Below are 23,447 nucleotides of genomic sequence, written 5' to 3' on the forward strand. Positions count from 1 at the left end.
ACATCGAGTGCGTTTTCATAAAGGATGAGATTGCCAGGTCAGGTGACACGGTGTGCAAGTCTTGTTCCCAGTTTAGGTCTTTGTATGATCGCGCACTGTTAAAGACAGTTTTGATTTCGTCGAAAAGCTTCGCAACAAGCCTGTACCACCCAACGCAGACATGTGTTCATTGGACGTCGTCAGTTTATTTACTAATGTGCCGATTGAAGAAACTGTTGACATCTGCATGGATGCTTTGTACCGTAATGATGACATTGATTGCTGGTCACAACTAGGGTTGAGTTTTCGTTCCACAATGTCATGTACAAACAAGTCAATGGTGTCGCGATGAGTTCGCTCCTTGGTTCAGTATTGGCAAACGTGTTTGTCGGTTACTTGGAGTCGAAGATTGATGACTCGTTGTGGCCTGACCTTTATGTACGTTTCGTGGACGACTCATTCACATATTTTGATAATGAGGAGCGTAGTAACGAGTTTCTTGACGTGTTAAATGGTATTCACCCTGCCCTTTGTTTCACATGTGAGCATGAACAGTCCAACAAGTTGTCATTTCTAGATGTGCTGGTGGAAAAAACGAGTAGTGACATTCTGAAATCCGTTTATTGTAAGCCGAAGTTTACTGGTCAGTACATTGTATATGACTCTTATTAGCGAGGTTTTGCATTCCGAAATTCGGCAAAAAGATTCGGCACGCGGGAGCGAGGTCGAAAATGCACACGAAGATTCGGCATGATTGTTCGGAAAAAGCTCACTTTGCCGAACATATTTTTCGAATGAATTTTCTTGTTGAAGAGCGCTAGCGCGTGATTTATTCAAAGATGTTTCTTATCTCGGCATGGCTTCGCAGGCGTCTTTGGCGACATCAGCATCGTCAGCTACCTCTGATTGCTCCTCTCCACTGCCTGTCTATTCTCTTTCGCCTGGAGTGTCCTCACCGTCATCTGTGTGGCTGAAAAGACTATGGCGATACGCATAAAATTTGACTTGGCCATGGAGTTGGTTTTCTGAGGCGACTGAGGAGGCAGGTTTGGCCCTCGACTCTTTGGGCGATCAAAATTCGTCGGAATCAGCAAGAAAAGGAGCACGGGACAGAACATTGCTGATGCTGGGGCTCACGAAATGAAAACACATCATTTTCGACTTGCAAAACAAACGTTGGTGCGAAAATTCGACATTTTGATGTTCGACAAATGCCCGAAGAACGCCGAGCCGAAATTCGGAATGCAAAACCTCACTATTGTTCATCTCAATATAACGTAAACTTACTGCGTAACCTTGTAGACCGTGCAAAGCGTATTTGTTCGCCCTGTAAGCTGCAGGAAGAGCTTGACTTTCTCAGGTCAGTTTTCGTTAACAACGGGTACCCTGAGTTTTTGTTGTAGAAGTTGTTGAAAGTCGAACAAACTACTAAGGCGTTGAAAGTCGAACAAACTACTGAGGCTCCTTTGTTTGGTCCTGCTTGTTGTCCCCTCTATTTGTGTTTGCCTTGGAAAGGACAGGAGTCGACTAAAGTTTGTAGTGCAGTCAAGTCCGTTGTTCGTCGAACATACTATGCAGTACACTTTGTGCCAGTTTTTACGACGATGCGTGTGTTTACGGTGCGGAAGGATGTCCTATCAGCCCTTCACCTTAATCATCTTATTTACAACTTTGAATGCCAACAATGCGCTAGTCGGTATGTTGGTAGGACTGTTCAGCACCTGAACGCACGCATCAAACAACACACACCACGTCACATACTTCCACCTTGCGCACAACAACAAAGACCGAAGCGAGGGCGACCTAGAAAACAACCGTTACCTACACAACCTGAGGATCCTGGCTCACAGACTGTGCTTGCTCCGCCGTCGCTGGTGGCGGTGGTGGAGGAGGGTGGGCGTGGTGGCTCATCGGGCCGGCTTGTGGCGCCACCTTTGCTCCTGCTGTCGGTGGTTCCTTCGTCAGAGCCCCCCCCGCGGCTTTGGCTGGGGTTGTTCTCGAGCGAACGTACGGTACACTAGAAATTAGAAAGGTACGTTGTGGATCTGACTTTTACTCTCTCCCTACCACCAACTGTTTTTTGGATGTACAATCTACAGGCCCTCAATTTGAGCTCACATTTGTATAAACATCTAGTATGAGAATTAATGAAAAAAGGAAGAAATACTGACGAATGCATGTTGGTGGTGTCCCAGACCATGATCCAGTTGTTTGACACACAGTTGTTGTTGCTCCGGATAGTTGATATCCGGTATTGCACGAGTATGTTCTGATCGTGAAAACATTTTGACCACCAGCGGACACGGCGCCATTTACAGGAGACATTGGATCTGCAGGACATTGAATTTCTATGAAAACATATCCAAACAACACACATTATACAGTCACTGGTACAAGCTTGGTAATTCCAGAATATTCGGTTACATCACGCGTCTTCTGTTTTAGGAGGAATGTTAGAGAAAATCAAAGTATGTGTGCAAATCGATTTCAGATTGATCAAACTGGGAAGTTCAACTAACAAGGGATGAATTCCTTTGATGCCAGTTGCCAATGAGCAAACTGTGAATCCAAGGTGAGTATACAACTGTGCTGCAAGTGAATCTCCAAAAGCCCTTCATCTATTATCGAAGTTTTGTGCAAAACGCTGACGTGCAACACAGGGGTACAGCGTTTCTAATGACCGAGGGTTTCCCAACCCTTTTTTTTAAAAGTCCATGATCGTCACTGCCCCAGGTCGCCATCTAATTCTGGTTAAATTATGGCCTGGACAGAGGTGCTGATCACATGTTTCTCGAGCCTGTGGAAACTCAACTGAAGGCTGAATTCCATGAAATAGTGTGTAAAGAGCACAGTGGTTGCAATCTTATGCAGTGAGATGCGCTAAGTGAAGCGGTTGTTGTGTAACGCACGCACAACAATTATTCACCACTACTACTCCGCACATGCACACCGCACTCTCAACGGCGGACTCCGACAGTAGTGTAAATAAAAGGACTGATACTTGGAATTGAATTAATTAGGTATTAAGGATATAGAAAACAACAACTCAATCTTGGGAGAGCTAATCAACAAGGAGAAATAAAACCGGAACTCCACGGAACCGGCGGGGGCGGGGCAAGGCGACGTGGAGAAGCCCGGCTGACGTGTGCGAGTACGCACGCGGCGCGGTCAATGGGGCTTCGGCCAGCAAGCGTGGGGACGCTAACCTTTGCAGCAAGCGCAGCATGCAAATAAGGCAGAAGGCAAAAGCAATGCGCATGCTCACAATAATGACGCGTAGCTGAAAGCGCATGACGTCAACATAACTCGTGAAAATGCCTACGCAAAAATGTGTTCGAAAAGTAACCGTGAGCTACGATGCAGGAAACGATCTCTGCGATCTGGCGGACAATGAAACAATTCGAAAACTAGACAAGTTGACAGTCAGTGAGTCAGAGAAGAAAGGAAACATGATAATAGCAAGAGAAGAAAGGAACAGAGCAGGCGCGGAGAATGCAGAGTATGGATAACAGAACAGAACGGTAAGCAAAGTCTCAAAACGAAGAACACGACGTACAAGTTCAAAATCTATAACTTGAAGCAATAAATAAACGTGCAGTATGGTATCAAATACTTGTGGAGAGAGAGAGGCGAACTATTCTACTTCACCTCTCCCCCTGATACCATAGTCATACTCACACACGGTAACGTGCTGGCGCCTGGAGCTGGCCACGAGGTCGTAGCGCATATCCGCCAGTTGGAGCAACATCAATGGTGACACCAATACCATTGTCATCTTCCTCGTCACTATTCAGGCTAGCCTCTGTGGCAGCTACATCAGCAGCATCGGGAAGATCCTTCTTCAACAAGGCAATGTTGATAACCTTCTCGGACACTCGGCGGTTGTCCGAACCTGGCTTTTCAATCACCACAGTCATTGGACTTACGATTGCTTTCACTTTCCAACCACGCTCATAGGGTGCAAGGCGCTTCTGATGGCGATCTGGGCGCTGCAACATCACGTGATCACCAACAGCATAGGGACAGTGTGACTCTTCTTCGACGAAGTCGCTCGCCGAGAGCTCAGCATCGATCAGATCACGAATCCGAGCAGACCGCTTTGCATGTTTCGTGGCCCAGTCACTGAGGCTACACGCTTCAGCGGTGTCGGCAATAATGAAGTGAGGGGGTTTCCAGCCCACTATGGCTTCCATCGGCGACAGGCGAGTGGCACTGTGAGGTCGATTGCGATAGAAAAACAGGAGCATATCCAATTCACCCCTCCAGTCCGAAGAGCCATCGAGGACTTTCCGGATGAGGCCGAGCAGAGTACGATTGGCACGCTCAGCAGAGCCCTGCGATTGAGGGTGTCGAACAGCACCGGTACGCACACGGACACCCATGAGACTGAACAACGACTCCACAATGGCATTATGAAATTCCGTGCCGTTATCCATGCGGACAATGTCGGGGGCACCCCAGAGCTTGCATACACCAGCGAAAGCAGCGGCAACAGACACGGCATCATGACGACGCAGAGGGATGACTTCAACCCACTTCGTAAATGAGTCGACGCAAACCAAGACACAATGATGAGTCGCACTCTTGTCGAGACCAAGTTCAAGAGTGTCGATAGTGACCTCGCCCCACGGATGACCGGGGATATCGGGTCGAGAGGCAGCAGCAGCAGGTCCCCGCAGAGGACTGGCAGCACGGCAATCAGCGCAATTAGCAACAAACTCCTCGCATGCACTACCCATGCCAGGGAAGAAGCAGCGACAGCGCAGCAAGCTATACATCGTGGACCACGAACCATGGCCAGAATTGACATGAGCGGCAGACAGCACAGAAGAGATAACCGAGACTGGAATGACAGGCACTAGCACAAGGCCGTCAACAGGCAACTTCACACTGCGAAACAGAACACCATCACAGACCACTAACTGGGGTCTCACCTTGCTGTACTCACGAGCAACAGGCAGATCCTGCTCGAGTTGAGTGATCACAGTCTGAATCAGTTGGTCAGTACTCTGAGCAGAAGTAATGTCAGTCAACAGCACAGGACCAACAATGGTGGCAACCGGAGTGGTCACGGCAGCACTAACGCAGTAGCGGTCAACTTCTTACTCAGCTGGATCCACGTAGCAGGGACTCGAGTCAGGACGTCAGCAGGGTTGGCGGCAGATGCTACCCACTCGATGGTGACACTGAGCTGTGCGCTGACAATAAGGTCAGCAATGATCTGCAGGCGGCGTTGAACCAGGACATCATACAGGCCGCTTGTCTTCACACGGCGCACATTGTTGACGACATCACGGAGCCAGGCAGCTGATGTTTTCGAGTCGGTGACCAGACGGACAGAAGAGAATTTCCAGGCCACGGCGAGAGAAAGGCCCTTGATTGCAGCCTCCAGCTCAACGACATTGATATGTCGCTTGTCGACTACACCCAGGCCAACATCAGATGCATCGACATACACAGCACAGTCAGAACCACCGTCAGGGCTCGTCCACCACCGACCACGTGCAGGGTCACCATGCTGTTGCAGCTTGGTTTCAACCTCCGTGCAGAGCCGCAAGACATTATCGGGGACCGGGTCGTCCCAGGCGGTGCTCGCACCAATCAGGCGCTTGATGAAGCTGCAAGCGGGACGGAGCCAGTTACAGATAGGAACATGGCCCGTCAAACGACCACACCAGCTAAATAACGAGCGCTTGGTAGCAGGCCGAGGCAGCTGTAGATCGACACCAGCGCGGCGCGACCAGTTAACGATGCCATCGTCGTCCTGAGCGAGCTGCAGACCAAGAACACGAGCAGTGATGAGTGGCTCGGCAGGTTTCGTCGGGAGACCAAATTCGGCTAAACGAGTAGCGAGTGCATCACGGCATGCAATGGGCGTGCGGATATCGTCGATGTAACTATCGACGCCTGCAAAGTCGCGCGTGACCCATTGGACAATCATCGTCAGCAGCTTCGGGGCGACATTGAGGCCAAAACCCATCCGAGTCATAGTGTAGACACGGCCGTTCCACATCACTGTCTGGAACTTCAGCAAGTCCGGAGCGACACGAACTTGTAGATACGCCTTGCGGATATCAAGCAAACAGTACTCTTCAGGGCGGCCATCACCTCGCCAGCGTCGGAGGGCCTCCTCACACACAGGAGCATCGCGACCAGGCTGCGAAGTAAGACGGCGGTTCAGGAGACGATAGTCCAGACACGGTCTGACCGGTGTGGTGCCCTTGTGCTCCTGTACTTGAGCCAGCAAGGGTAGAACAGCCACAGGGTCACCATGAAGTTCCCGATCATGGGGAACGAGGAAATCACTATCCAGCCACTTCTGAACCTCGGCCTGGAAAAGACCCTCTTGGTCTGGTGTCAGCTTGGAGCGAGAATACTCGCCGATGCCATGGCCGACAGGCTCGCTGGGTGCAACATCATCTTTCCAGGACCATTTCACCTCCCAGTACTGCTTGTCCGCGCGCCATCTGGCCTCACCATCATCCGTATGCAACACAGTGTCATCACCATCAGAACTTACGGACACATACGGAGAAGGATGCACCATCGGAGGAGTACCTGGAACAGCTGCAGTCACGGCCTGACCGAAACGGACACCACACAATAAGTTGTCATCGTCATACTGTAGGCTGAGACCACCAGCTGCAGCAATGAGGTCTGTCCCGATCAGCACGGAGGCATCCACAGCATCCAAACTCTTGACGACAGTGGCTGTAACCTCGATTGGTGAGAGATGGACTGGGCCGTCAGTACGTTTCAGCGTCAGGCGAACAGTCCCAACGACAGGCAATGGTTGGCCATCCAAGGCAACGAGCACATTCGACGTGCGATCGACCGGGCAGTTGGCGGGCAGTACTGAGGTGCAGCTAGCAGAGATCAGTGTATGGGTTGACCCACTGTCAATAACAGCGGTGACACGTTCCCAGTTACACTTGACACCACAACGACGTACGTCCGCATGCATTCTCGGGAGGGTGCCAGGACCAGAGGCACTTGAAATGCACAGGACTGGGGCTTTCTTGTCAGCTTTTGACACCCCGGCAGCAGATTTGCCAGCGGAAGCCGCCATCCAAGCTTTGCGCTCCGGGCACGTAGACTTGACCTGGCCAGGCTTGTCGCAGAAGAAGCATGTTCGTTCTCCACCGCCATGCCGATCATGGTGCCTCTTTCGGCGAGGACAGTTCCGCTGAATATGTCCAGGCTCGTGGCACTGGTGGCAAAATACGCTGCGGGACGCACCTCCATTACCTCCAGGTGCAGCACTGGCGACCACCATCGGACTGCGTGTACAATCAGCATGCGTAGCTTGTAGAGCACGTACCTGCACCACGCACTCGGACACTTTCAATTTTTTCCCAGCTGTGGCCATGCGCAGGGGCTGGATAAATTCTACGGGTAACCCACTGATGAACTGTTCTATCACGACAGTATCCTCATCATCAGTCGCGCTGTGACCAGACAGGCCCAGCAACCGCTGCAGATCGGCGACGTACGCGTCCACCGACTCATCGGGTTTCAGCTTACGCTGTACAAACAGGCCGTATGCCTGCGACTTCGTCACGGCGAACGCAGATGACAACTTGCCGAACACAACATCCGGATCTGCCTTGTCGGTGTCCGACAATCGATCATACACAAGAAACGCGTCGCCGTCCAGAAAGAGCGGAAGGTGTTTCATCTTGTCGTCATCCGACGTCCATTTTGATATTTTGGCCAACACACCAAATTTCGAGCGAAATGCATTGAAATCGTCCCCCTTGCCCTTGAAGGGACGAAGGAAATTGTCCAGCTTGAGACTCATACTGAACAGAACACACTACGAATAACGATACTAAACGCTAGTAGAACAGCTTGCGGGAAACAAGCACGGTCACCGACCACTGCCACAAACGCACCAACACAGGTGAACACTACAACACAAACGACCCAACGATCCTCAAATCCAAGGCGGGTTTCGGCACCACTCTGTTGTGTAACGCACGCACAACAATTATTCACCACTACTACTCCGCACATGCACACCGCACTCTCAACGGCGGACTCCGACAGTAGTGTAAATAAAAGGACTGATACTTGGAATTGAATTAATTAGGTATTAAGGATATAGAAAACAACAACTCAATCTTGGGAGAGCTAATCAACAAGGAGAAATAAAACCGGAACTCCACGGAACCGGCGGGGGCGGGGCAAGGCGACGTGGAGAAGCCCGGCTGACGTGTGCGAGTACGCACGCGGCGCGGTCAATGGGGCTTCGGCCAGCAAGCGTGGGGACGCTAACCTTTGCAGCAAGCGCAGCATGCAAATAAGGCAGAAGGCAAAAGCAATGCGCATGCTCACAATAATGACGCGTAGCTGAAAGCGCATGACATCAACATAACTCGTGAAAATGCCTACGCAAAAATGTGTTCGAAAAGTAACCGTGAGCTACGATGCAGGAAACGATCTCTGCGATCTGGCGGACAATGAAACAATTCGAAAACTAGACAAGTTGACAGTCAGTGAGTCAGAGAAGAAAGGAAACATGATAATAGCAAGAGAAGAAAGGAACAGAGCAGGCGCGGAGAATGCAGAGTATGGATAACAGAACAGAACGGTAAGCAAAGTCTCAAAACGAAGAACACGACGTACAAGTTCAAAATCTATAACTTGAAGCAATAAATAAACGTGCAGTATGGTATCAAATACTTGTGGAGAGAGAGAGGCGAACTATTCTACTTCACGGTTGAAGGCGGCGAAAAGCGCACACTCCAGTATCATGAGTCACAGATGTTGCAAATATTGACAAATCAAACGTAGCGGGGTCTGAAACATAAAAATCAACATATGATGCATTGTGCACATTGGATTCAAACCTTACTTGTACATGTCGGCGTTGTGGTTGACCAAGCACCATTGGCCATGCATACAGTTGCACTATTCCCTGTCAGTTGATAGCCATCATTGCATGCCAATATGGTCACTCCATAAGGTAATTTGGAGCTGCTGACTATTGAACCACTTATTGGTGGGGTAAGTGCTGGACACATTCGTACTGCAATTTACACAATAAGATGATAAACATTCCATCATCCACACACAGAGTTTTTAATAAAGACATCCGTAAAGAATCTACCTATCCCCTTTTTCAGAAGTTAATTACCCTCGCCTAGTGGATATTTTCGCAAATGCATAGGCAGCAATAAATGAGTTATTAAAGCATTCAGGGTTCAAAGCAGGGTTACTGCATCTGAGCACTGTGATTCAGTGCTTCAGTACAGTCGTGAAGACAGCAGCTCGTTTGTCAACGGATTTCACAATTTAAAGTTTCCTGGAAAGCTCTTCCCTGCTGGTCATCTTTCATGTGCTTACAGCACCCCAAGGACGCCCTTAGCCTCGTCAACAGTGTCCCCGTCGTGCTCAACAATTTCCTTCGATTCGGGGCTCAAACTCAATGTAGAACTACGATTAAACTGTCCCGAACTACTTGGATTCAAGCGATTCAAACGATGTACTCATACATCATGTTGCCTTTGACACGCCATTGGGAAGTCTCCCTTTTACTACCCATTATTATTGCAACTTTCGCAATTCAGTCAATTCAGTCTACAAAATACGACTTTTGTGATATCTCTACTCTCCTTTGGCCATTTCTTACAAACAACCACTCTCAGGAAAGCTAATGATGGCAGCCACCCGCTCATAGAAATTACAACACCAAGCATAATTCGCGTGTTGCGCGGTATGCGCAAAAAATATGCGCAGCGCGATCTACCACGAGTGGCTCGCTGATTTGTAAAATCATGGCTCATAGAAACCAGACGACGGTCTTGTGAAAATACTTAAAACCCGAAGGATTTCCAGCCCCGAAACGCATAGGTAAGCGAGAAGATATCAGAATTATTTTTAGCGTGACGGTGACTCCAAATGTTTGAATGCGCATTTTTGATCGCCCACTAGCTTCGAGATTTGTCGTGCGCCAATTATGCACCAATGAGTCAAAGCGATAGTTGTAGTCCATAGCCAAGGTCTCTCTGAAGACGTAGAACCTTCTTTTGTAATTTTACACAATAGTTGAACGCATGACGAAATATTATGAAACACTGGTTCAAGGTTTGTTTGAAAAAGACAGTTGAAAAACTTACATGTACACGTAGGAAGAGAAGCACCACTAGGCCACTGACCACCACTACCACAAGTGATGGTGGCAGTCCCTGTTATTTCATACCCTGGAAGACATGAGACATTTGCGGTACCTCCAATTGTGAAACTAGCCACAGTTGCACTGACGTATCCATTGGTAATCACAGGTGCTGCAGGGCATGTAGTGGCTGAATAGGTGCATGGGAATTGAGGCAAAACACAATAACAGGGTGCATTTCGCATACGCAAGTAGCAGAATATTATGGTCTGCGAACATGATATGCAATTCATGGCACTGCAGATTATCGACAAGGTACCATCCGAAGAGAAAGAGCACATCACGATAATATCCAGTGAATGTAAGAATAAGGTTTGTTTATAACCTTCAGAGAACTGGGAAGAAAAAAACAGTGAATACTTTCCTCGGGTTTTGTCGGTTGGTCTCACAACATGACCCATCTTTTATCACATGTCGAAAAATAACTATTAATGAACTTGGGCTCTTTCAAAATTTGAAAGACGCTACACGCAGCTTCATTATACTTGAATCGTTTGCAGGCAACCTGCCTACTCTCAAGAGAGCACTGCATTTCACACAAATCCATTAGGGGTATCGTTTCAACGTTTCGGTCTTCATGACCATCATCAGGAATGAAGTGGACATGGAAACAACAGCAGTATAAAAGAAGGAAGCAAAGCGCGGTACCTAGTGACAGCGCGCGTAGAGATGTGCCAAGCACGTCGTGGCGGGTGCATTGCTTCATATGCATGACAACACAAGCACAAACGGTGAGGAAAGTAGATACTACGCTACAGCAGTGATACAAGTACAGTTCCAGCCTCACACCTCCAGTGAGGTGCGTAGAGCCCCGCGCCACTCGCAGTAAATAACAGCGTGTCCAGCATTTACCCCATCAATAAGTGGTTCAATAGTCAGCAGCTCCAGAGTACCATATGGAGTGATCATATTTGCATGCAATGATGCCTATCAACTGACAGGCGGCAGTGCAACTGTATGCATGGCGAATGGTGCCTGGTCAACCCCACTGAAAACAATGCGGACAATGCGTCATGTGTCCATTTTTATGTTTCACACCCCACTACGTTGGATTTGTCAATATTTGCAGTATCTGCGACTCCTGATACTGGAGCTTGCGATTTTCGCCGCCTTAGACTATCAATTTTCTGATTTGCTATTATCCTACAAAGCAAATAAACCCCTTAACTCAGCAAACCTGCAGGAGAATACAACACCTGTGTCATATTATTTTATGGAATTCGGCCTTCAGTTGAGCTTAAACAGGTTCGTAAAACATCTGATCAGCACCTCTGTTAAGGCCATAATTTAACCAGAATTAGATGGCGAGCTGAGGAAGTGACGATCATGGACTTTCAAAAAGGGTAGGGAAACCCTCGGTCATTAGCAACGCTGTACCCATTTGTTCCAAGTCAGCGCTATGAACAAAACTTCGAAAATAGATGAAGGGCTTTGGGAGATTCACTTGCAGGAAAGGTGTATGCTCACCTTGGATTGTAATTATTAAATTGAACTGTATGGATGAATAAAAAGAGAAAGTGGGATAGAGAGAGCAAGCAAGCAAGCAAATGATAGGTAATGGAGCAACTCACGGGCACACGTCGGCATTGTTGACCAGCTGCCACCTGTCATGCAAGTGACTGTGGCAGGTCCCATTTCTTCAAATCCTGAGCTGCAAGATACCGCCACAGTCGTTCCAACCACTCTTATTGTCGTTTCGTATATTGCATTGCATATCGCCAGAACAGGGCATTGCTCTGTAGAAACAACAGAATGGATCTTCATTGTGAATAGAGTTCAGTATAGGAAGACAATAGAAAATGGTTGAATCCACATGTTTCCCTTGAATAACACTGCCCCACCGGGAAAGAGACAATAGAGAACAAGGTGAATGTGGGTGCTACAAAGCAACCGTGTTGGTGAGTCGGCAGCCAGTTCACTGGACATTGGTATCAGAGTCAGGATACCACAACAGCACCAGAAAAGTGGAGGGGAAGGAGACCTATACACCAAGATCCCCCCCCCCCCCCCCGCCAGATAATAATTCAATAGATTAAAATTTATAATAGAACGAGCACTTCATCATTGGCGTGCTTTCAACACACCATATTGAGGAAGTTGATGTATTAGGCCTAGTAAACATTCGACGGGGCGCCACGGGACGCGACGTAAGGACCGACGGGACCGACGTAGACATGCGTAGATGGGGACGCAAGGGTACAAAACAGCTGCATTTTGAGTGTGAACAGGAGAGGGCGGCGTGCGCAGACTAAAAAAAAATTGGCATTTCGAACACTGAGCTTCCCATGATAACTCGCAGAGTGGCTAACACGACTTGAGTCGAATTTTAGCAAGATAAAGCTTGATGTCAGGTATGGTATTTAGGGATAGTTCATGAGACGAACTGTTTTATCAGTTCCTGGAGTAATTATTTGAATGGCACACCTTTCGAAGCTACTTTTTGGTGTTCATGAAAAACTGGTATTGTGAACTTGAGTCCACTTCATTCAAGGAAACATAATTGAAAAGAAGTCCAGAAAAACAAGAAATTAGGTCCAAAAGTCACCCTGTCACGGATGACTGTCGCCGTTCGCTGTTGAACGACGCAACAAGCATGCAGCATGTCGTGTCATACGAATCAGATTTTGCAGCTGGCACCAGCCTTCCCGACAGGTCCTTGCATCAGCGTTCCGTCGAATGTGAACTAGGCTTTAAATGCTGGCCAAAAGTGCAATGTGGAGAGGTGATAAGTTCCAAATTATTTTAACCCTAGAAGAGCCAATGTTGTCATTTGACAAGGTGCAAGTCAAACTTTTGGAATTACCGAAATATGGCTAATCAGAATAAGCTCAAATCTTACGAGTATTCCTAGTTTTGTTTCTTCTTTCGTCTGCCATAAACCTTTGAATTGTAATTGGTGATGTACCATAATGGCGAGTACGAATACCTAGAACGACCAACCAGTGTCATTTGACACCTGCACTAAAAAAGCCATTATTGCAGCTAGGTAGAAACAATATGAACACTTATCGAAGGTGTCGGCCATACTGAGTTGCTCGTATGCCAACCAGACAAAAGAAAGGTGCATGGGCAGTAAAATTGCTGAATACAGAACGGAATAATATATGATCAACAAACAACCGTCGGGCAAGAATCGTGAATTTGGGGCGGGTTAACATTAGTGCACAGATTACACACACACTCTTCAGCTAAGGTCCTTGATACTGCTCATTCCCTTTCATTTTCCTGCAAATTGCCCCAGAGGAGCCAGTGCGGTCTGACGGCCAAGGAAATACTTGAATGGATGTAGCCTATTGCCATGCATGAATCTTATGCCAAGAACGCGAAATTGCCCACTTTATCTTCAGTTGATAGATGTTCAAGTGTAGTGACCATTGGCAATGGTGGATCTATTCTGTGATATAAGGGTGAATCGTAAGTCACAACACCTAACCACCTGTGTATTCAGAAATTCTTGAGGTTTACGAGCCTCCAGAGAGTGAGCCCACAAGAATTGCGGGATAGTCCAGACATGGATTTGCAAGAAACAGTTGCAGGAGTGGTGGAAACCCCGAAATGGATAGTGTTGAGGAAGAGGAATCGCAGCTCTGCAACCTGGAGATGGTACACCACATTATCGCCAGGATGGTGCTGTGTAGATCATCTTTTCTAACTACTTGACGAGCTAACAAGGCTCTTTAACCAAACCTCTTCCTCCCCCACGTCAGGCTAAACGGGTAGGCAGCCGCTGGGATGGCGTCTCTCTTCATTGGCTCCGGATTCTGCAGAAGGTGATCGCTAAGTAATAACTGATAACTTCATGATCAGTGCATTACTGGTCAAGAAACTGATGGAGAAGAAAGAGTTGCTGTATTAACCACGCTGGTAAATTGAAGTGAACTACCATCTAACTTCATTGCAAATAATCTGGCATTGCGATTTAATTTTCAAGATTATATTGTAGGATGCAAAGATGGTAGACATAGAAGGTAGAAGTAGCAAGAACTAACAATGGTCTTCTTAGTGTAGACCACCTAGAACCATATGTTTTACATGGTGAAAGTAGGAAGCTCAAGTAGGAAGCCCCACATCGTCCAATTCTAGCAAAATACTTGATATGTCCTTAACCGTGTCTATCGAATGTGGTGTATCTACTCAACAAATACTATTCCAGAAGAGGTATCCCTGTAAGGACGTTACATAAATGAATATATGTGACAGGCATCAACGCCTTCACAATATTCCAGAACTTTGCTAGTTCATGCACATCCAGAAAACGCTCATTCCCGCACTGGTCAATAAGCTTTTAGATAGTCATAACATCTAGTTGCTAAGTGGCAGCCAAGGAGACGATAAGGGTTAACCTCTTTGAAAGAGTCTAAAGTGTGGTCGTTCCGAGCGTCAGTGATGTTCTTGAATTTTGCAAGGTGGACTTGATGGTCCACACGGTCGAAGACCTTCTGGAAGTCCAGAATTCTTCACATAATCACGACCGATGTCCGTACAGTTTGCTATCTGGTGGGTAAGCAAAATGAGCTGATCTGTAGTGGATTTGTGAAGGGTGTAGGCGAACTGTTGTGGAGTTATGTAGTCGTGGTTGTGGCAAGATGTTGGGATAGGTCATAGCATATTAAACTGATGTTGCCGATCAACCTGATCATCCAGATTTTGATTCTGATCTTGACTGTCGATCAACTCGATCAAATCCGTCGATCTGATATGTCACGCGGTGGTCGGCGCACGGCCAGTTTCCGGACGCAAAAATGTAGTGCTTTATCGCCAAAATCGAGATTTCTTCAATCTTGTTTGCACTTCTGTAGAGCTTTGCTGCTAGTGAAATTCGAGTCGTTCAGGGAAGGAATTTGTTGTTGTTTGGAGTGACAAGGGTTGTCTGTTCAAATTTCTTGTCAGACTTGGTAGAGGTGACCAAGCTGCAGTGTTTGGCGTGCTGGCATCTGGAGCGGTGCCTGGTGTTGGAGCTTGAGGAGGAGCTTTACGTCGTCGGGTATAAAACTGGCAATGTTGCAATGTGGTGAAGTGAAAATATTCAAATTTCTTTATTTCTAGGAAACGGGGAACTCTTTTTACAAGACATGTCCTGGGTGGTAATGGAGATAGTCCACTGTCCCACAGTGCATGGTTGAGAAAATAGACGCCGTAAATGGTTCCTTCTAAGGCCCTTGAAATTTGTTTTTTTAGAGATGCAATTATTGACATTGGGAGATAACGGCCATTGCTTTCCTGGATGTAGCCATGGCGATATGTGGTGGTGATGTGAAGGCTACTCAGGTGAGGCAATGCTGGTATGTCGGTGGTTTGTTCTCAGCTCAATTGTGCACTCTGTACCAGCGCTCGTTCTTGGACCCAATATTTAGTCGTATTTTTGGGCCACTTTCGAGGTGGTCCACACTTCCAAGGTGTCCTTAAGTTATGCAACGATCCTTTTTGCATGGTTTTTGTAGACTCTAAAGGAAACCTACTTGCAAAATTTGAGCGAAATCGGAGAGAAGGCCCAGCCCAGCTTTTCTGGTTTTCGCAGACATGCTCTCATAAAGTTTCTCTAATCCCTGGCTCTCACTTGAAAGCTGTTGAGAGGGAAAGTGGCAAGAGTATAATAAAAATTAAATAAATTTCACGGTTCGCGCGAGGCTCGGCTGGAAGCCGAGTTTTCCGCATCTGCCGCAGTGTAGTAGGTGAAAATAAATTCCCCAGAGTCGCCCTGATCCACAACCTGATAACAATCTGATCAGGATCTCGTGAACGTCAAATAACACGCATGCCACACAGGTAGATTACATACCGACACATGTTGGTACAGGTGTGTTTGTGGTTGCACTCATGCAAGTGACAGTGGTGCTGCCAGATAGCTGATATCCACTGTTGCATGAAGCCGTGTACACAGGAGCACAACCCGTTATTAAGCCGTTAGCTAGGGTTGGCGCAGGACATTTGTAAGCTGGAGATGAGGACGAACACAAACATACAGACATACACATGAATATACAACCATAACAAATACATACATACATCCGCACAACGTTAAACACCTATGCAGATTCGTTTTCCCAACATGCACCCACATAAACACACATCAAACTGCTATTTTAGGAACTGAAGAGAAATGAGAAGTAATTTCGAGGCATCCTGCAGCTTCATCCGTAGAGAGAAGTAGTGTGGACACACCCATTCCCACAGCACTGCAAAACAAACCGATTGATTTTATGCACAACGTTTCGGCAGAATTGCCATCGTCAGGTAAGAAATGAAATAATGATGCCATGCCAGCCAAAAAGAAGCGGTTTTATGACAAAGTCCTACCGCCAAAACAGCATAATCCCGCATAGTAGAATCAGTGGCAGAGTTGTAAGTGAGACATTTAACGCCAGCACCAAAACAAATCGTAAGAACAAATCCTACCGCCAAACATAGGATGATCTGGCGCAATACGAATGACAGATACAGCGAGTTGAGCTTCAAAGGTGTAGGTGAGATATTCACCACCGGAACCAAAGCAATTTTGTCAACTTTTAGATTCTAACTGGGGTTACGTTACAGTTCAGAAACCGAAAATGCCAACTATGTCTTGAAAACAAACAAAAAAACGGTATAGTCCCATGGTCAGGGTGTATGGTAAAATGCTAACCATGTCAAGTGGCAGAGCTAGCAGTGTGATGTTTTCTGCTGTTTTTGTTTCCCTTTATCCTTTGCTATCGTGTGGCACTATATTTCCCATGTTTTTATTGCCAGATAAAGAAACCATAGCAGTTGCTCTTCCATTTTCTTCTTGGATATGAACCTGGAATTTAGATTAAAGTTATCTATCGTTTTTGGACAGAATTCAAGCCGACAGTCTGGAGGTGATGTATATTTGGATGCGAGATGAAGTGGCTGCATTTTTGGCTGCATATTATTATTAAAGAAGAAAATGTTGAACAGTCTCTGCTGGGATGACGACTACACCATAGCTCAGTGGTTAGAGCACCGCTAGCTACAAGCGAGGGTCCCTGGTTCGAGTCCTGGTGGTGACAGTCAATTTTTTCTTCAGACTTTTCCCGTTTGTCTCTTTCCCTCAAACTAGTGAAGATTATTATTATTATTATTATTTCCGTAGCTATGTAGAAGACGTTACTTCAGTAACGTCTGGCGCTAGCCAGGGTCCACACAGCTTTAATTTGGTGTTTGTTTGTTTGTGTGTTTGTGTGCTTGTGTCACGCCTGGCACTATCCCGTATCTGTCCCGTACCGTACCATCAAACACAGCTGGCCACATACAGCTGGCCGCACTATTCAAATAGGGCTTTCAAACGCAAGATCATAACGTGAAGCAACTTGGAAGAATGAGTATGAATGCGAAGTGTATGGGGGAATGCATGTAGGGCGATAGTGCGGGTTCGAATCCCAGGTAATGTCTGAAAAAATAGGAAAATTGAAAAACTAATAACATCCCTATTCTTTTTTTGCCGTCATCAAGGCGGTAAATGGTGTCGTATTACCCTCAACCGTACCTGTCCCGTACCTGTCCCATACCTGTCCCGTACCTGTCCCGTCCCGTACAGTACAATCAAAGACGGCTGACCGCAATGCATATTCAAATAGGGCTTTCAAGTACAAGATCATAACCTGAAGCAACTTGGAAGAATGAGTATGTATGCGAAGTGTATCGGGGGATGCATGCAGGGCGATAGTGCAGGTTCTAATCCCAGGTTTTGTCTAAAAACAAAAAGTAGAAATTTATAAGAATTTGTAACATCCCTATGCTTTTTTTTCTAGGTCATCAAGGCAAAAAAGCATAGCGTAGGGCCCTGAGCTTCCAAGCTCTCTCGTTATTATTATGCACGTAAGCGTCGATGTCAGCGGACGCAGACACAGGATAAAGGGCATTGGCAACTCCGTTTTGAGAAAAATCCAGTGAAATGTTGGCAGGTGGATGCAAATCCACGCACAATGTTAAGAGTGGAATTTTGTTGGTATTAAAGATGTAACCAAAGCAGTTATGAAAAGCATTAATGTGATATTTTGGAGAGATTTTATTTGATTTTAGTCGTAGACGCCACCATGGGACTTGCAGAGGTCCTTGCAAAGGTCCTTCCACTCCCCTCTGCCTGTGCAATCTCCTGGAGGGAAAGGGGATCAGACAACGTCTTGAGTCCCCTCCCCCACTTTCTGCAGGTCACGCACATTAGGCAGAGTCGTTCTTGGCCGTCCTCACCACACCTTTTCCTTGAACTGGTAGTAGTTGATCGTAGCCGCCACCGCAGAGCATCCGTCAGGCATGCACAGTATATGGCCAAAGAGTCTCCATCTGGCTAGGCGAACAAAGTTAGTTATGGGTTGTGCTTTTTACCTCTTGTAGAGAGCAGCATTGCTTATTGTTTGAGGCCACCTAATACCGACGAGACTACGCAACTGCTTGCGGTGCATCGAATCCAGTTAGGCCTCGGCCATTGAAGTGGGTGTCCAGGTGGCGCTGTTGTACAGTAAGACTGGAATCATCAATGCGTTGCACAGCCTCAGATTCAATTCTTCACGCACTAATGTCCTCTGTTTTCAAAGACTATACATTGCTCTGTAGGATGCTGTGACGAGCTACTTGGGGATGTCTTTGTCGTCACCAATCTGGGAACTTAACTTTTTCGTCATTCTCCATTCTTCCGAGACTCGATCCTGCTGCCGGGTGAGTTTTTTGTGTTCGGTCTTCTCTACGTTGAGCTGGAGATACCATTGCTCGAGGACTGTTGCGGTAAGAGGTTCAAGCTGTGCTAGCCAAGCAGATGAAGTACTGACAAAATCGGTGTCGTCCACGTAGATGATGTAGACTGGTAGAGTGTTATCTGCAGGACGAGCGAGGTGGGGCTGCGGCGACGACATCCCGCAGTGCTGCGTCTAGATAGACTACAAATAGCATAGGGGAATGTGAATCTCCCAATGGAGTGCCTATTGTGTGGAAAGGGGGTTGACTCGAAACTTCAAAATCGAACACTCAGCGTCGTGTTAGCGATGAGTAACTTTACCAAACGTACGTCATCCAGAAGTAGGGCGTTCTCCTAAACGGCCTGAATTCGGTGTCACTGAATGGTGTCAAATGCTTTTGATATGTCTATACCGAGAATTTCAATGACATACTTATTTCGGGGCTGTTGCTGCAAGCCATTTGTAACACCAAAATGCATCTGCCGTTGATCGTCCTGCCCGGAATCCGCTCTGGTTGTCACTGAGAAAGGTATTAACTCTATGTGAGATGCGTTTCAACGTGAGAATTGACCCCGCCTTCCTGAGGGCAGTTAGAAGCACTATGGGACAAAGATTTCCAGGTGGTTCCTTCTTTTTGTTAGGTCTTTGAAGAGCAATCAGTGCGCCTAGGCCGAGTACCAAGAAGAAAAGTCAGACTATGCAACATCGATTATACTTGCACAGGTTTGTCCGGCTGTGCTTCACAATTGATCGCCATTTCGTGAGAGCAAAGTACTACTTATGGAAGAGCATCGTTTAACAACCAACTTACCTGTACAAGATGCCGTAGCAGACCCCCAGCTGCCATCCTGCCCGCATTCAGCGACTCTTGTGCCAGTGATAAAGTACCCTGGGTTGCAGGTGTAGAATCCTTGAGATGGAAAGACATTGCCTGACGGATAGCTTACTGTTCCATATGCGAACTGAAGGTTCTGTAGACACTTTGCGTTGGTAGGAGCTGCAGACAAGAACATGTATCATGTTTGTCCACCATTCTCTTTAATGAACCCAGTAAGTGCAAAATAAGGGGGTTTTCTCTCTCTACAAAATCCACATTATTATGTTAACCCTCTAAGTAACGTGGACGGCGTAAGGAGCCCATAATGAGTACCATATTTCCCCGTACACAGGGTTTCAACAAAAAATTAAAAAGTAAATAAGGGGAATGAACTCCAGTTATCACATGGCACGTGATTGTTGCCCGTACTCCAGCGAATCAGCACCTTTCGCGCCGCGGCCAAAGATATGCAATATTGCATGCAACAAAATAGTTTATTTGCCCCCAAAAAATAGTTTATTTCAGTGATTGCTAGATCCACTAGGTGCGTATACGACCACACTGTAGACTGTAGACTGTAGACTTGAAGTTGAACTTGCTGCTGTTGACCTAAGTAGGTATTATACATTATTATGCTGTTTTGTTTTTTTGCGTGTTTTTTCTTTTTTTCTTTCTTTCTAAAACTTTGAGTTGAAGTTTTCGGAACACTTGGGAAAACGAGCGAGGTGGGGCTGCGGCGACGACATCCCGTAAAAGAAAAGTTATAGAAATATCATAAGGAGGGGGAGGTGAGCGTTCGTGCTTATCTTGGTTGCGCTCACCTTCCCCTCCTTATGTTATTTCTATAACTTAGAACCATCCAAGTTGGAAGGCTGTTGGAGTGCGCATCCTAGATGTGCTAGAGCTGTTAGCCAGTTAGTTGTAGAACGTCAGTACCGTCGGTCAGTGTCGTGCAATGTCATAGCATGAGCTGCTTGGTTAGTAACTGGTGGTGTTAGTGGACAGTATAGCGTAACTTGTAGTTCCTTGGTCTTTCTCTTTTGTATAAATTTTACAAATAACTTCGTTTCTTCACTTTTACACACATGAGAGCAACAATCGACCTATCTATGCGTTCAGCAAGACCTTGGCAATCGATTCGGCACATCGGTTTTCTGTCAGTAAGGATAGATATAACCAGGGCAAAGCCGGAAGTGTGCTCGCTCGGACGAACAAAATTGTCGCAAGTAGAGAACGTGAAGCATGCACAACGCAGGTTTTTCTATTTTTTTAGTGGCAAACCATGATATTGTTTATCAAAAACATTGACATTTTCAGTGGGTTTCAAGTTAACTATATCCGAATTTCCTGCGTTGAAACTTAACGTCGTTGGAATTGGTCCCGCGAGTGGGAAAGCGCAAGTGCCAGGAAAAGGCATTTATCGAACTTCGTTCAGGAACCCTCGTGAGGAAGACGATTTTCTTTTCACTGTGGTTTGCCTGTCCTCCGTATCATTCCAGAAATCCATCATTCGAAAATATCCGTGGGGATATAACTGAGCTGCTTCATTTATGAAAACGTTGAGTTCATCTTAACTCCAAAAAATATATTCTTACACAAGTGGCACTAAGAGAGTCAATAGAAAGAAATATAAAACCCATTAATTTTGTAAAGTGCAGACTAAGAAAACAAGCTTGCGGGTCATGCGATTTGCTCTAAGGGAGCGCTCACACTGCGACCAAAACCAGCGTCCATGCGGCCATGCGGCCAAGTTACATGACAACGTAATGAACTTGACCAAATCGTCGCGATCACGTTTCCAATCGTAACCGCAACCTCCGGAGGGGGGTGCCGCCACTTAGCGGCGTTGGCGGCGACATGATCGTAGACGTAAAGCGTATTTGTGTACAACCTGGCCGGAAGTAGGTTCAATTTCTCAAATTCCGGTGTGTTGATTCATGAAACTCGGCCGTTGTCGATGTCATCCTCTTGCACTTTTTGTAGTTGCAGTCCTGCACGCGCGCACCGCCATATACATGATTGTATGTACTCTTTGCCCTTTTTGGACGATTTCAAATCTGTTTTTATTTGCTTCATTGTCAGTTGATCGTGTCGGTGACCAGTTTCTACAGTGTCCTCGTTCACTTTCGGTTTGGGAAATCATCCTTTTCTACTTTTCTGTGATGAAAGAATGCTATACCTCAAGAAATTCAGTTCCGTATCATACGAAAACACAGTTTTCATCTCAGCAACAAACAAAAGAAACGGAAACTACCTGCATTTCCACTGGCATTTGTTTTGACCACGCTGACAGGAAAGCGAAAGCGCTTGGATGTCAGCCTCTCAAGACTCAAAACCTACATGATATTAAGATTCCATTTCGTTGACTTCAAGAAACTTTGACGAGCCACGAAGCACTTCCTTCAACATGCAACATGCGAAAAATTCTTATTATGAACTCTTTTGGGTACGAACCGCAATTCGTAAAGTTTATGTGACAACTTCACGTCTAGACGCCAACGAGGCCTAGTGTGAGCACGACTGCCACGTTTCTGCGTTTTGCTGACGCATGGACGCGTGCTCATGGTCGCAGTGTGAGTGCGCCCTAAACCAGTACTATTATACTTATAGGCTATTCATAGGACGTGAAAATGAATGAAAACACGTTTGTATAAAAGTGGACAAGCTGCCCATCGGATTCACACGGAGAACAGACCCGTGCAAATCTCGCATGGGTCTGTGTACTCATTAACTTGAGTACCATAATCAAGTACTCTCGCTGTTTTTACACGCGCCCAAAGCACAAACGTAAAAAGAGTACCACACACGTGAGTTTGCCCGTCGTGTGAATCCCCTATTACGCGAATCGCGTTTTTTAAATACCGTATTTTACCGGTTGTAAGTCGACTCTGGTTATAAGTCGACACCGTCTCTGGAGGTTTTAATTCTGCGCTCTAAAGTTATCACCTAACGAACCACTACTAACTACTCCCTGCTACTAACACATCAACAAATCCTGTATACATTCCTTAGTGGAGGGTATAACGTCCCAATCCTTGAAAAAGGCCACTAAACTGGCACAAATGTGTGCACACGGTGCACTCGTGCATGCAGTGCAGGTCATTTTTTAAACATACAAATAATTCCCGGTTGTAAGTCGACCCCAACCTTTCTTCTTCTATTTTCAGTCGTGAAAGGTCGATTCACAACCGGAAAATACGGTGTTTGTCTTATTAGAAACCGCAAATCTTTGGACAGACTGCTTCCTTCGCCATCCGTTCTTTCCTCCAATTCCTCTGCGCCCTCTTTGTTTCGTCCATCCCGCCTGGCCCGGTCCATTGAACTTGACTCGGGCGTCAACCTGCTGTCACGTCCTCCATTCGCCCTTGTCCGTTGGATGTGTAGCTTCTGTTGTAGTTGGCTGTTGATCATCGTGGTCTTTGAATAGTGGGATTGCATGGTGGTTTGTTGTGGTTGTTGTAGATTGCGTTGTTGGTGTTGGTGTGGGAGCCGGTGATACGCTAGGTAGGAGTGTCTCAGTCGTTCTACATTCATTTTTTGTATAAAGTATCCACCAATGTCGATTCAGCTTGTCTTATTTAATGCGTTTATCAAATTATTGTATCCCCGCAATTTGTTTACATAATATTATTATGTAAATCTCGGACGATAGTGCGGTGGACCTGTGCAGTTGAAAGGCAGCATTGACAATATCTACGTGCATAACTTATAAGTTAGCTAGGGCGCATCAAACACACACATATGCGCATATTAATAAAGAGATTATTATCATACGTTCACATAAACAACCACATACCACCGATGT

The 23,447-nt window shown here is 46.4% G+C and overlaps 1 protein-coding gene across 1 annotated transcript in view; it reads right to left on the reverse strand.

Annotated features, from left to right (window-relative positions):
- LOC135819841 (sushi, von Willebrand factor type A, EGF and pentraxin domain-containing protein 1-like) overlaps window positions 1-23,447 on the reverse strand; it is a 278,765-nt gene that overhangs the window by 230,253 nt on the left and 25,065 nt on the right. The window contains exons 4-9 of the mRNA XM_065333124.1: window positions 19,637-19,822; window positions 15,936-16,091; window positions 11,728-11,892; window positions 10,101-10,286; window positions 8,837-9,010; window positions 2,151-2,327 (exon numbers count right to left, since the gene is read on the reverse strand). Of these exons, the coding sequence (XP_065189196.1) occupies window positions 2,151-2,327; window positions 8,837-9,010; window positions 10,101-10,286; window positions 11,728-11,892; window positions 15,936-16,091; window positions 19,637-19,822 (1,044 nt within the window). The remainder of the gene's footprint in view (window positions 1-2,150; window positions 2,328-8,836; window positions 9,011-10,100; window positions 10,287-11,727; window positions 11,893-15,935; window positions 16,092-19,636; window positions 19,823-23,447) is intronic.

This window comes from Sycon ciliatum, chromosome 6 (genome assembly GCF_964019385.1).
Source record: "Sycon ciliatum chromosome 6, ocSycCili1.1, whole genome shotgun sequence".
Taxonomy (NCBI): Eukaryota; Metazoa; Porifera; class Calcarea; order Leucosolenida; family Sycettidae; genus Sycon; species Sycon ciliatum.